This window comes from Ostrinia nubilalis, chromosome 21, assembly GCF_963855985.1.
Source record: "Ostrinia nubilalis chromosome 21, ilOstNubi1.1, whole genome shotgun sequence".
NCBI classification, from domain to species: Eukaryota; Metazoa; Arthropoda; class Insecta; order Lepidoptera; family Crambidae; genus Ostrinia; species Ostrinia nubilalis.
Window position 1 is genome coordinate 1,707,272 of NC_087108.1, and position 15,518 is coordinate 1,722,789.

The 15,518-nt window shown below is 40.4% G+C and overlaps 2 protein-coding genes across 2 annotated transcripts; both read left to right on the plus strand.

Annotated features, from left to right (window-relative positions):
- Positions 1-73: 73 nt before the first annotated feature.
- LOC135082047 (mucin-2-like) lies at positions 74-4,526 on the plus strand. Its single transcript, XM_063976799.1, has 3 exons — positions 74-174; positions 1,048-1,087; positions 2,148-4,526. Exons 1-3 carry the CDS (start codon positions 127-129, stop codon positions 4,121-4,123), a joined length of 2,064 nt encoding a protein of 687 aa, XP_063832869.1. The 5' UTR covers positions 74-126; the 3' UTR covers positions 4,124-4,526.
- Positions 4,527-8,313: 3,787 nt separating this feature from the next.
- LOC135082049 (collagenase-like) lies at positions 8,314-14,679 on the plus strand. The gene is made up of 8 exons (XM_063976800.1): positions 8,314-8,380; positions 9,160-9,202; positions 9,842-9,998; positions 10,577-10,746; positions 11,695-11,796; positions 12,719-12,864; positions 13,743-13,851; positions 14,363-14,679. Exons 1-8 carry the CDS (start codon positions 8,336-8,338, stop codon positions 14,617-14,619), a joined length of 1,029 nt encoding a protein of 342 aa, XP_063832870.1. The 5' UTR covers positions 8,314-8,335; the 3' UTR covers positions 14,620-14,679.
- The last annotated feature ends 839 nt before the right edge of the window (positions 14,680-15,518 follow it).

Consider the following 15,518-nt stretch of genomic DNA (forward strand, 5'->3'; position numbering starts at 1 on the left):
TAACTACTTATTAATTGATAATATAATCCGTAATTGTAATCTCCACTATCACTGTATAGCTGTCTCCTTTCAATATATAAACCGTTTGGTTGTCCATTCATTACACCACTTGTCGCAAACACCATAATGGGGGGAACAACCACTTTAGTTTGCTTGCTCCTGGCTGTGACAGCGGTAAATATTACTTCTTAATACTATTTTAATTGTTGGTCCCTTTGTCCTACTTATAGTTTAAGTAGATATATTTATAATAGTGAAACTTGATCCTAAGTTTCACTAAAGTAACGAAACGTGACAGTAAAAAATGTTATATTTCTCCTGAAGTATCAAAAATAGGAACTTAAAAAAGTTTGTTCTAAGTGATAGGAAAGTTGAATAGGTATTTTTTCATACAAATCGTGACGTAAATTTATCAATTACCACGATACAAATGAAAATTTGAAATTGCACTTGAAACGTTGGGGAAGGTATTGAAAAGACATTATTATTTTGTGGCCAGAAAAGTATTTCCCTGTAATTAATATTTAGCAATTCCCATTGAAATTACAACAGATGTGAAATGAACTAGGTAATTTAATTTACTAGTACAAACTGAAAGGTGCCGCAACTTTAAAAAATTCCTTATCTAAATATTACAGCAATATTTCTTATGTATGAGATAATGTCATGATAATTTTAATAGGCACCTATTAATACTGAAAAAGCACTAGCACTACTCCTTCTCAGCACTGGCCCGCATATTTGTGTCGAAATAGAGTAAAAGTGCATTTTAAAATAAATGTTTTTTTAATAATCATAATACATTTAAAATAAAAGAAAACTCACTGCTCTTCAAGTGTTTATTTTCCTGCTATTCTAAATCTAGACAACTCCAGTTAGTTCAGGGAAATTACCTGTTTAATCATAAAATAATCGTACGAGTTACAGTTAACAAATCAGATAACAAGAAATAACAATCTATTGCTCGAAAGTAGTTTTATAAATATACTTGAGAAGGTATATTTAATTTAAAGTGCATTGTTATGTGAACCTTCATTTGAATTCCAGGTTTTGGCTGACGTGAGCATATTGTCCAAGATAGACAAAGGTAAGGTTTTTTTAAAACCTATAAATAAATAAATATTTTACACTACGCTTCTAGTCCCAAACTAAGCAAAGCTTGTACTATGGGCACTAGACAACGGATATAAACATACTTAAATACTTTTTTTTTGTAAATACATACATATTATACCTACATAGTAACACCCAGACCCATCACAGAAATTAAAATTCATCATTTCAATTTCTGCCCGGCCGGGAATCGAACCCGGGACCTCTCGGCAACCACTACACCAAACGGCCGACACCTATAATATAATACCTAACATATTAAAGTTAGTCTAGCCCAATAGTGTCGGTGTCAATGAGGGCTATCGTTTTTATACTTAACAGTTGGCACCCCTGGCGATTGACAGGACCTTACTCTACAGTAGCGCCATCTTGATGAGTGCAAATGCGATAGTCTTCCTATCACTTTAGCGCTCACCAGTTGGTGCCACTGTCTTCGCTACTAGCAAGTGACAGGACCTTACTCTACAGTGGCGCTAACTGGTGAGCGATAACCCTCATTCCAGAGGTACGCGGGTTCGAACCCCGACGCCGCTGGACTATTATGGTGAACCCCCTCGTAACACGTATATTTAAATTACCACGAGGAGCGGGAAAAAAACATTCGATTCAATAATTTCTTGCAGTCACCAGTACTACGTCGAAATAATGTTATCTTGATGTGGCGTCGTCCGTACAATTTAATACATATTGCATGCTCAGTATGAGCAATCTGTTGTAACGAATTTTATGCCCAAACAACAACTGCAAACTGTACACAGAAAAAGCAATAAATAAATTCAAAGTCAAAGTCAAAATTTCTTTATTTGTTTAGACTAATAAACAGTTCTTACAAATCGTCATTTTGCTCTTAAGGAGCCTCTACATGTCTCATAATCTTTTTACCCTACCAGCGCTTCGAGACCAACATTTGGCAAGTGCTGAGAAGAAGCGCCGCAACACCCCAGTCTTACATTCTATTCTATTCTATTCTTGCATAAAGGAACTGAAACGATACCTATGTTTCAAAATCAAAATAATAATTTTGTATATTCCAGCACTTAACCACGTCGGGTCAAAATGGGACACCAAGGATAATGCTGTCAGGAATGTCACCGGGTCCTGGAATGCAACTAATACTCCAGAATGGAACGCGACTACCACAACCCCCGTGCCTACTTGGAATACCACAGTCTGGAATGTCACACAAACCCCAGTGTGGAATGTAACCAACACTCCAGTTTGGAATGTAACTGAAACACCAGTATGGAATGTCACCAACACCCCAGTGTGGAATGTAACTGAAACACCAGTATGGAACGTCACCAACACCCCAGTGTGGAATGTCACCAACACCCCAGTGTGGAATGTCACCAACACCCCAGTGTGGAATGTAACTGAAACACCAGTATGGAATGTCACCAACACACCGGTATGGAATGTCACCAACACCCCAGTGTGGAATGTCACTGAATCTCCAGTATGGAACGTCACCAACACACCGGTATGGAATGTCACCAACACCCCATTTTGGAATGTAACTGAAACACCAGTATGGAATGTCACCAACACCCCAGTGTGGAATGTAACTGAAACACCAGTATGGAACGTCACCAACACACCGGTATGGAATGTCACCAACACCCCAGTGTGGAATGTCACCAACACCCCAGTTTGGAATGTAACTGAAACACCAGTATGGAACGTCACTAACACCCCAGTGTGGAATGTAACCAACACCCCAGTTTGGAATGTAACTGAAACACCAGTATGGAACGTCACCAACACACCGGTATGGAATGTCACTAACACCCCAGTATGGAATGTAACTGAATCCCCAGTATGGAACGTCACCAACACACCGGTATGGAATGTCACCAACACCCCAGTCTGGAATGTCACACAAACCCCAGTGTGGAATGTAACAAACACCCCAGTGTGGAATGTAACCAACACTCCAGTTTGGAATGTAACTGAATCCCCAGTGTGGAACGTCACCAACACACCGATATGGAATGTCACCAACACCCCAGTTTGGAATGTAACTGAAACACCAGTATGGAATGTCACTAACACCCCAGTGTGGAATGTAACTGAAACACCAGTATGGAACGTCACTAACACCCCAGTGTGGAATGTAACCAACACCCCAGTTTGGAATGTAACTGAAACACCAGTATGGAACGTCACCAACACACCGATATGGAATGTCACCAACACCCCAGTTTGGAATGTAACAGAAACACCAATATGGAATGTCACTAACACCCCAGTGTGGAATGTAACTGAAACACCAGTATGGAACGTCACCAACACACCGGTATGGAATGTAACTGAAACACCAGTATGGAACGTCACCAACACACCGGTATGGAATGTAACTAACACCCCAGTGTGGAATGTCACCAACACTCCAGTTTGGAATGTAACTGAAACACCAGTATGGAATGTCACCAATACACCGGTATGGAATGTCACCAACACCCCAGTGTGGAATGTCACTGAATCTCCAGTATGGAACGTCACCAACACACCGGTATGGAATGTCACCAACACCCCAGTTTGGAATGTAACTGAAACACCAGTATGGAATGTCACCAACACCCCAGTATGGAATGTAACTGAAACACCAGTATGGAACGTCACCAACACACCGGTATGGAATGTCACCAACACCCCAGTGTGGAATGTCACCAACACCCCAGTTTGGAATGTAACTGAAACACCAGTATGGAACGTCACTAACACCCCAGTGTGGAATGTAACCAACACCCCAGTTTGGAATGTAACAGAAACACCAATATGGAATGTCACAAACACGCCGGTATGGAATGTCACCAACACCCCGGTATGGAATGTCACCAACACCCCAGTGTGGAATGTAACTGAAACCCCAGTGTGGAATGTCACTAACACCCCAGTGTGGAATGTCACTAACACCCCAGTGTGGAATGTCACACAAACTCCAGTGTTAAATGAAACCAACACTCCAGTGTGGAAGACAATTAAAATTATTTTGGAACTACGCCAATGATCAAGACGATCTAACTTCACCATGTTACATAATCATTAAAAATAGATATCATTATGCGAGATGGGATAAATACAGCTTAACTATAACTACAACTTTCTTACGTCTTATTTGAATAGTGTAATTTGTACTACCATACTACCGTTCTATTCATAAATAAATAAAATTGTTGTTACACCCAATGTTTCTCGCTCACATTGGCATTGGTACAAACAAGAGTGAAGATATAAAATACGTATATTAAGGAACAATTTAGTGTTATACTTACTCTACACTACTACTAGTCTACTCTTAGTATGTATTTCTTCAAGGATTTATAGACTTGTAAGACTTAATGCTTGTGTAAGAGTGCACCATCTAGCATTGTTCATATTAGAAATCATCTTTTCATTGTTATGAATAAAAATGCAATACAAACAGATGTTTTTCTCGTCTATTTAAAACTACGGGACTATCCCCACCTCTCTTTCCCACCCAACTCCTGTGTATACAGGATCTACAGCTTGACCGCCAATAAAAACCCAACCAGTGAAGGTCAAGTTTGTCCCGGGTGAAAGTTAAACTGTCATTGGACCCGCAACGAAATTAATCAGAAGAACATAGGAGGAGTTCGAAGTTAAGGTTCGACTTCCCTCCGTTGCAAAGCGGATGACAGGTGACAAACAAAGGTTTAGTAACCTTTATGAAAAAGATATGCAAAGACAATAAACATTAATTAAGGGGGCCTATCTTATGAGCTATTAGTTACCTGCCAATAATATTTATCACAAAATTATATTTAAAACTAGCTTTCCGCCCGCGGCTTCGCCCGCGTGTAATTTTGTCTGTCACAGAAAAACAATATCGCGCGCGTATTTGCTCACCGTTTAGACCTACCCTGGACTACGACAAACATTTTAAAACCAAAATCAGCTCAATCGGCCTAGCTGTTCTCGAGTTTTAGAGTAGGCGCACACCGTTGATTTTTAGTTGGCCGATAGTTGTGCCCGATTTTAATTTGTATGAAGAATCGGCCAAATCGAATCGGCGTAGTGTGCGCACTCCCATACATGACCATACTGATCAGCAGCCCTACTAAACTACTTATCGGCCGACGAAAAATCAACGGTGTGCGCCTACTCTTAATCAGACTAACGAACATCAATTCATTTTTATTTATACATATAGATAGAAGATAGATAGACAAGCTGACCCTATAAATCGATGGATCGATTGAACGGACCACTGGCAAAAAAAAAAACCCATACATCGACTAGTAACTCCGTGGACAAAAAAGGTGTGGGGACCTGACTTGTCCCCACAAGAAGAAGGAGATCAAATTTTTGTGTCAAATCGTCGTAATCTTAATAATAGGTAGAGAATCGTATCTTGTCTTTTTTTTAAAATTCGTTTAGAATGAGCCAAGAAAGAATAAAAACAAAATAAAATCTTAAACAACGTTATGTAGCGTCACAACCGGTTACATCTAACACGCTACTGATTTGATTTATCAATTTCATTATCAAATATCCCACGATAATGTGATTATTTGACGTCAGATAGGTATTATTGATAACAAATGTGTTCAGTTCAATCGCCTAATTGGACGTTTTTCCATTTATTTACCAGAAAAAGCGACGGCTATGGACGATTTCCAAAAAAGTAAGATCGGTGTCGAAAGGACAGTGCCAGGGTCTGGACCAAGTGTTGCCCAGAATCAACCCATAGTGCATTTTGTTCCTCAGGCCTATACTATTGTGTAAACCGAAGCGCAGTGAAATCTGTCCCTGGAGTTGAGAGATAAAAAGAGTTTTGTTTTGAATTATTTACATACAAAATATCATCGATGTATACGTACTACGCGTAAGATTTCGCGATTATGGCATTAAATAACACTCGCTATATTGAACTTAACCATACTGCATCCGTACACGTTACTTTAATGCGATTTAGACATTCTTTATAAACGATCTAGAGCTGATTTAATTGTTTGGTAAGTTGACAGAAATTCATTATTTCCAAAATGAAGCAAGAAGTTTTAGTTCTCCATCCTTGCAAAAACTCAATTTATTGGTGTATTACAATCGATTATTAAAGTTATTTTAAGCTAAAACTTCTTGCTCCATTTTGGAAATAATTAATTTCTGTCAAGTAACCAAACTACTGCAACAGCGCTTGATCGCTTATAAAGAATGTCGAAGTCGTACTAAAGTAAGGTGTACGGATGCAGTATGGTTAAGTTCAACATATCGAGTGTTATTTAATGCCACAAACGCGAAATCTTATGCGTAGTACGTGTACATCGATGATGTTTTGTATGTAAATAATTCAAAACAAAACTCTTTTTTTCTCTTAACTCCAGGGATAGATTTCAGTGCGCTTAGGTTTACAAATTAGTATTGGCCTGAGGAACAAAATGCACTATGGTTTCATTCTGGGCAGCACTTGGTCCAACTTCCATACATGGATTGGCACTGTCCTTTAAGTTAAAATACTAGGCGTAGTTCAATCCTGGACGAGCTGATTAGGAGATTATTCTGGCTGCATTTCCTAAATATGTAGTTAAGTAGGTACTTACATTGCGCAAGGAAAAAATATGCATTTTTATTTTCTAAGAAGAATGAAGAACAATACATTATTTAACTAGGTGGCGTTTGGATAATTATGTGCTGGACAAAATGTCAATAACAATATTCACTTTTTTTACTTTTATTAAATGTTGTCATAGTCCTCCAGCTACTAAAGTACGGTTTCAAAAATAGAGACAGACGAATGGATGGATCATAGTCTGAGTAATAGGGTCCCGTCGGCTGGCACCCATAAATCCAAAAGCTTTGCAAACTACGAACCTTACCCAACTCATACTGGGCTGTATTTCCATTTTGTCTCTATCTTGTACTACTCCATTTTTGGTTTCCGACCAGTGGCAAGCAATGGAAAACGTTGCGTTATGGCTTGGTCGTTGACACGGGCTTATGCTCGCCATCCACGGACCGCTCTTGCAGTCGGTAGTCATAGTTAACAGCTTGAAGCTGCCATTGATAAATAACTGCTGGAGCAGTTGGCGCGCGCGACTTCGAATGAAGAGCGCGGGCGGAGGTAACTGCGCCAAAACGGGATTATTCCCACCTCTCGTTCCCACCACTGTAACTGCTGTGTAGCCAGGATCTACAGCTTGACCGCCATAAAACCCAACCAATAAAGGAGCGCTATAACTACCCTAAAGTAGTCGCCAGCTCGAGTAGTCATTGTATTCCTGGTGACTACTTGACCACATGACGAAATTTCTGTGCTGACACAACTGCTCAAGCGGTTCCGTGTTTGTGTGTACGTAGAATACTGTAGTTTGCTATGCAGTCGCAGCTTGAAGCTATTAATATTAGCTGCTTCAAGATATCCGTGTGTGGCGGGCTTAAGGTTATGAGCGATTGCTTCCTACTTAAGACATTTGTCACAACTTTAGGCCAAGTTATTATCGGTACAAACAGATAGTCCACTGGTTTTTACAGAGTTTATCGTTGCTTGATTAGATTTATTTATCCTCGTCATGCATAATAATAAGTTTTGCGGATCTTCACAGCTGTCTGCTTAAAGCTATATTTAGCTTACATTTATTTACTTAGTGCCTACAGCTTGTTACCTATTATTTTCATGGCAAAAAATGATATATATACAAAAATGTAACCTTGTTGGTGTTCAAATAAATAAATAAAATGACTCAAAAAAGAACTACCTTTGGAAATAGTAACTAAAGAAAAAGAACTTTCATTATTATCATCATCATTCATCAGGTCATTTACTCTCCACTGCAGGAATACAACTACAATTTTACAGAACCAAATGGAGGATTTCGCCTATACTTCCTAAATTTTTCAGACCTGATGTTTGTTCAACTCAACTCCTGTGTAGCCAGGATCTACAGCTTGACCGCCAATAAAAACCCAACTAATTTACGTGCTCAAGAGCGCGCATGATTCGATTTCCATTCGAACCGTTGACGCCGGACCGGTAGAAAACGGTTCCTCAACTAATAAACATAATTTTATCACAAAATTCCAAATTATTTTTTACGCAGGCCTTGAACGCCGCATCTACGTACTTAGGTAGGTAAGTATTGGTATTTTGTGCCAGTGAAAATTAGGATAATCCTTTGCGTTATCAGTTAATCAGTTTAATTACAATTATCACCAGTATAAAAGCGAGCAGGGCATCCATTTACAGCTTGCTTTCGTCACCATGTGGGGATATATTGTGTTAGTGTTGGCAGTGGCTGGAGCTCCGGTAATTTATTTTAAAACTTGTGCCTGTAGGATAATGTAACACTCGTTAAAAGATTTCGATTCGTTAAAGTTACATCTAATTGAACGCTTAGATTGGGTTGCACCATTTTACTTTAGCTTTAACAAATGTCAAAAATCTGTCGAAAACCGTACAAAGAACACCGGTTATTGTTAAAGTTACGGTTAAGTTAAGTAGTGCAACTCAGCCTTAGACAAAGTAACATTCATGATAGAGTTACTTCGTGCTGCATTTTTTGTAAGAATGCCTATCCTATATCTGTGACAAATGTTATTTTGCGATTTCGGAATACCTATGTCATAAATATTCTTGGGGTGGTTCAAGGAGAGCGTTGCCGTAGATTATTAACGGAAAGAAATAAAGTGTATGAACTCCAGTGTGGAATGTAACCAACACTCCAGTATGGAATGTAACCAACACTCCAATAATTATGGAATGTAACTGAAACTCCAGTGTGGAATGTTCCCAGAATTGACTCTACCTTTAATAGAATTGAATACGAAGTTTCATAAATACACTTACCTAATCATCAAATTATAAACTACGTTATCTAAATAAAATCACGTGCTGTGTAGATTAATAATTTTATGAATTACATTCGTAGATAAGAAATCATTTGACGATTTAAATTGGGAGTTCACAAACGAGACAAAATCTAATTGGCGGGTAGAACAAGCAACATTTGTAGGGTATATACCTACTTTAATGCCTGCTATAAGTAGTTATTGGTCTACCTTCTATTGTTTTTTTGTACTTTGCAGGCATTTGCCGGAGATGAGCTGACCTTCCCTGAGGTTGCACGAGGTAAGTTTTAAGAATGTATCATCTTATTCATAAAATCCTGGTTAAAACTTAATACCCAAAAGACATCCACGATGAAAGAGCTCTTGGCCTGCATCTCATAATATGATTGACTTAAAAAACGATGATCAGTCTGAAAGGCGGAAGCGAGCTTCACTCTTAATCTTCAACTGAGTAGAGAAACTGGCTGTCTTGTCTCCAATATTTTCAGTTTTATTGTTGTGGCGACAGACTTATTTAAAAGTAAGATGGTGGTGGCTAATATGCAATATAGCCAGACTTAAGAGCTCTTAGACAGAATAAGCGTTACCACCATCCAAACCGAGCAGGAAAATTTGCACCCTCTGGGAATCGAACCCAGAACATCTGGAAGCATAATGGGACCACTAAACCACAGAAGCGGTTAAAACTTAAAGTTGTGCTATCGCATTAGGTCTCACCTGTAATGATAGTGTAATGCTTCAACCACACCAACGCGTGCAGATCGCCATCGCCGGCGCGATCACGGTGCGATCATAGGGAAACGACAGGTCGCGTGAACTGTCATTGGTCGCTCGACTTGTCATTGGCCTTTGATAGCGCCGGCGATATCGATCGATCGAATGTGTAGAAAAATAAATAAACTATTGCTTTTCCCTCCAGGCGCTGCCCGCATCGTCTCAGGATGGGAGGCACAAGAGGGCCAGATCCCTCACCAGATCTCCCTGAGGATGGTGAACCCCGGTGGGGGTGTATCCTCGTGCGGAGCCTCCCTCATCCACCACGAGTGGGCGCTGACTGCTGCTCACTGCACTGCTGCGTAAGTGGGCTTGAAAAAACGTCGCACATTTATCAACCCGGAAAGGGATCGTAACCGTATCAACTCGAGGCAGTCAGTTCTTTGTATGAAACTCCATACTGCAAAGCATACTTATTATTATTCTGTCTAATGGCTTCAATGGTGCGAATTTGAAGCACACTGGTTTTGATACTTAACCGCACCGAACATAAACGGCTCGCCTCGCAATTGACAGCGCGCGAAAGGCGATGACAGCTCGCGAAAGGGGATGACAGCTCGCGAAAGGCGATGATAGCTCCCGGAAGGCGATACGTACGTTGTTGATCCCTTTCCGAGTTGATAAGTCTGCTATCTTCTTCTTCTTATCGTGTCGACAACAAACGTACACAGTGTTAGCCCAAAACTCCGCTACAAGAGTGGCGTTGTCAGCAGCATTCATTAAATCCTCCTGAGTGCAGTCTGCTATGAGTTTTACGCTGTGTCTCCCTACTGAAAATTGGACTCAGAACGAAGTAGTATTATTGTCATAGCGTTGGAATGAGACCTGAACCAGTTAGGCTTACACTCGTTCGCAATGACATCTTTCTGTATACCTCCAGCCGCGTCTCCCTGGTCCTCCGCTTCGGCACCGTCAACCTGACTCGCCCGGCTCTCATCCAGGAGTCCACGGAGTACTACAACCATCCCAGCTACAACGAGGCCTTCCCCGGTGTGGTGCAGCCCAATGACATCGGCGTCATCAAGCTGAGGAGGCCTGTCGAGTATACTGGTGAGAACATCAACATCATTCAATTTCACCTTTGACTTGACTTGACTTATGGTCCTATGTCCCAAGATCGGTCCGGTTTTCTGATGTGTTCGTTTCGTTAATCGAGTATTTTCGGGCAAGTGGGTGATTAACCTGCTGTACCCTAGTCCAGTGGTGGGGCTGCCACCTCAGAGCTTCTGGATGGTTTTTTCCGGGTATCCTCCCTAGTGATGGGATTCTGTTTTCAGGCGCAGAATACTCGCCTTTCGCCCTGCATCCTCAGCTCAGCTGCAAGTCTAGGTAGTGGGCACGCAGAGCGTGGCTGCAGCAGGTCCCAGGGTGGACGACGAGGACGTGGATGACGCGGACTGGCCGGGGTTCTGCTACATCGGTGTTTCACTACTTAACACAGCAGATGGTTTCTTGGCATTTTGTAGGCAATGCTGACCTCACTACGTCAGCAATTACCACCAAGACCATTCCCCGGCCTCCCCCCCAATTTTACCTTTGGACTTGACCAATTTATTAGTAGATCCTTCTCTCTTCTATTTGATGTGCCCGTCAGTCTTAAATAAATAATGATCTGTTTAGCTTTAAGCCTTATTTACTTTATTTAACAATATGGTCATTATAGGTGTGTTATAGACCATTTCAGTCACAGGACGTCCACTGCTTTCCATATTGAACGGTTAGTAGGTAATGTAAAAGGGTCGCTCAACCTTGGGTGGACGTTCCACGTTGCATTTTCCTCACTATAGGCCTTATAGAGAAAAATTATGGTGATGCAAATAAAATTAAAAATCTGTATCTGTAATAATCAGCAGCCGATGATGGTCTACCTCTCCTACTCACTACGAGTACTGCTAGGGCTTATGTATATGTAATCACGTGAAGCAATGAATTATGTGGTTACATACTTGTAACTGTTTTATTTATGCTATTGGATATAACCTTGACTATCTTCCGCAGACCTCATCAAGCCCGTGAGGATCCAGCGCTCAGCCGACAAGGACAAGAGCTACGACCGCGTGCAGTTGACTGCCAGTGGCTGGGGGCTGCTCTGGACTCAAGGTGAGTGACTGTTTAAGATACCAGGTACATACAGCTTGACCACACCAACAGCTGCACCCATAGCTTGACCACACCATACAGTTGTGCCTTGTATTTAGTCCGCAGCGAAATGGGGACAGCGCACATAAACAAAACCCGTACAGTAACTCATTGGTAATGTGCCCGTACTAACCAACCAATTAGCAAACCAACGAAATCTGTAAAAACAATATGGCTGTAGCTTGACCACTAAAGCCTGGTCCGTGAGCACATAGAATTTTGTCCAATGACCCCAAGCTACCCATCCTTATCGCTCGCGCGTAATTATCACAGTAGATTATTATATAGGTACTGTAATTATATTGCTGTCGCGACTGTGTGACGGGCGCCCGCAGTGAGTGTGCGAGCGCAACAGCAACATAATTAATTACGCGCGAGCGATAAAGATGGGTAGCTTGGGGTCATTGGACAAAATTCTACGTGCTCACGGACCAGGCTTTAGACAGCGTTAGCTGCTCTTTTTAGTGCTGCACTTCACTTCGCTCTGTAATTCAGCTGTAGATGTCCGCAAAGATAAAATCTGTAACTTTAATTACATTCCCGCGAATCTATCAGTAACGGTAAGTTTTTTTATGCAGAGCAAGGCAGTCGTAAAAAAATGATAATGCCAAACGAAGCTTTGAGATAAACAATTTGTGTAGCAAAATAAATTGGCGTTGATTATTTATTTGTATTTTTCTTTGTGTAAAAATATCGAATGTTTTATTTTTTGTTGTTTATTTTAAAATGTAGGCTAAATATACTTGTGTTACGAGTGAGCTCACTACAAAAGTTGAGTGGCGGTGAGATTCGAACCAGCGTGGCTTTTAAGTTATTCAACGCCTTCCTCTTTTTAGTACTTTATGAACGGTGCCTTTTGTAATTCTTTCCCTGTAACCTGCAGCCACGTCTCCCGAGAACCTCAACTGGGTGTACCTGCTAGGCGTGGAGAACTCCTACTGTCGCGTGCGCTACGGCTTCAGCACCATCATCCAAGACTCTACCATTTGCGCCAGCGCGTATAACGTGTCCAGCCAATCCACTTGCCAGGTACCTCACCAACCCGTTGTAACATATTTTGTATAGCAATAAAGACTGACATCATTAGGTCGCGAACTCTTTAAAATAATTTAATTTTTATAATCTTAACGTTCATTATAAGTACCTATGAAATATAGTTGCTCATAATATAGTACACTATTTAATAATGTTTTGATATTATACATCTAAGATAGGAGTAGAATTATACCAATTCTGCCCCAAATGGCCTCCCAAACGTTGCCGATGCGACGCTAAATCCTCCATTTGCCTCAAGTAAATTCAAGAGTATGTGGAATGATGTATTTTTACCCACATCAGAGAAGGCTACTGAGAACGCCACTCTTGTAGCGGAGTTTTGGGCTGATGCTGTGTAGGTTTGTTGTCGACACGACAAGAAGAAGAAGAGAAGTTCTTGGCCTGGATTCACCTGATGGAAAGTGATAATCAGGCTAAGAGTGCAGCAAGCTTCATCCGAAATCCTCAATCACAGAGGAACTGGCTATCTTACCTGTTATCCGCTTTACACTGGAGAAAAGTTGACCTTTAACTTCAACCCCTTCCTTTATTCTTTTAATTAATTTCGTTACGGGTCCAATGACAGTTTAGCTTTCCCTCGGGACAAACTTGACCTTCATCGGTTGGGTTTTATTAGCGGTCAAGCAGTAGATCCTGGCTACACAGAGATGTGGAAACAGTCCCGTATCTTAGGTCCATCTTCATTATAATTATTAAGGCTGAGTTGCACCACCTAACTTTAACCGTATCTATAACGACAGCTGGTGCTTGTTGTATCAAGTTTGACAGATGTTTGTTATATTTAAAGTAAGATGGTGCAACCCAGCCTAAGTAGGTATATTGTTGTTTTATCACCACTTGCGTGTGCGCAGGGTGACAGCGGCGGTCCCCTGACGGTGGTTGATGTGGACGGCCAGCTGTCAGTTGTAGGTGTCACCTCCTTCGTCTCCGCTACTGGCTGCCACACTGACTTTCCGGCTGGTAAGTTATGACTCGACTGCTACTCACTACCTTTTGCTCGTGTTTAAATTTCGGTCTGACACAGAATTAAAGTCCCTATTGCGCTTCTGCTAGTCATAAATCCCACCAAAACATAAAATGGGAACCAAGTTCAATTGTATGATACTTACCTACTTATGAATACATATATATGAACATAGTTCAGCAAAAGGGAGAGAGATTAGATTATCGTGAATACCAGGACGTGACTTGTAACATTTTAAAATTTATGTAAATCTATTTATTACACTATTTATTTCATATTCGTACCACATTTTTTTGCCATTTAAAAACAAAATTTATTTTTGAACTACAAAATCTTGAGTCTTAACATTGACTTGCATTACAGTTTTTTGCATCAATATAATTACTCGTAGATGTCTACCTATTGTGTTTAATATCGTAATTTCACATCAATTCGATTACCCCTTGGGCTTTATTAATCTGAGCCTCTTGGTAATGACGTTATAACAAACTAAGAAACCCTTCCCAGGTTTCATTCGCGCCGGTTACTACCACGACTGGTACTACCAGCTGACCGGCATCAACTTCGACTGGGACCCCGAAGAGGCTGGCAGCGGTGAAGGCTCCAGCGAAGGCTCCAACGAAAACTCTACCGAAAGCTCCAACGAAGACTCCAACGAAAGCTCCAACGAAAACTCCAACGAAAGCTCCAGCGAAAGCTCCAGCGAAAGCTCCAGCGAAAGCTCTAATGGAAGCTCGGAGAGCACGAGCGAGGAAGACAAGTAGAGAAAGTTTTTGTAAGGATTTTAATTTCGATTAATTTTCATGAATAAACTGTTAACAACATTTCTCATTTCTATTAGGATTCTTTATAAGTTTATTGAAAGATTGATTTACCTCCTATTCACCTTCCTATATGAAATGTAGGGCTAAATACAAAAAGTTAAACGCGCGTTGAACACTGTTCAAATTGACATTATGGAAATATCAGTGGGTCTAGACAAAGTGCAAATTATAATCGCAAACCAGTCGAAAAGTGGTCGAAAAGTCCCTTTTTTGTATGGAGTTTTGACGGATTCGATTTTCGATTCGATCAAAAAGTGCGTTTTGTCTAAGGGGGCAGTTTCGTTCGATCGTTTGTTTCAGCCAAATGACGTCCACTGCTGGACAACTGAAGTCTATCGGGTCAAGAAGTTTGAATTTTATATTCAAGAGAGAAATACGTCTTCGAAATTTCTAGCTAACCTGTTAATAAGCTAATGATTAGAATTTACGCATGAATTTTAATTAATCAAGTTAATCTTGTAAATAACCCCGTTTGTGAAATAAGACGATTAATTGATAACTGCAATCGCTATCAAATATTAGGCAGAGCTGTTAATCCATCCTGGACGTCATTTTTATTTAATGATAAGATTATTTGGGTTTATTTTTGGCCCAGGGCCGGATTTAGAGGTCTTAGGGCCAGGTGGCTATAGACAACTTTTCGATTTCGACTCGAGAAGGTTAAAGATGTTATGTGAAGTCATAAAATTGTTTTATTAATTTTGCTTAAATAATGCAACCTTATTTAAGTGCTAAACATATTAGTTTATAAACAAAACATGGAAAATGATTTAATTAATATAAGCCATTTTTTAAATCATCATTTTTACACAAAATCAATTAAAATGTCAAGCTAACTA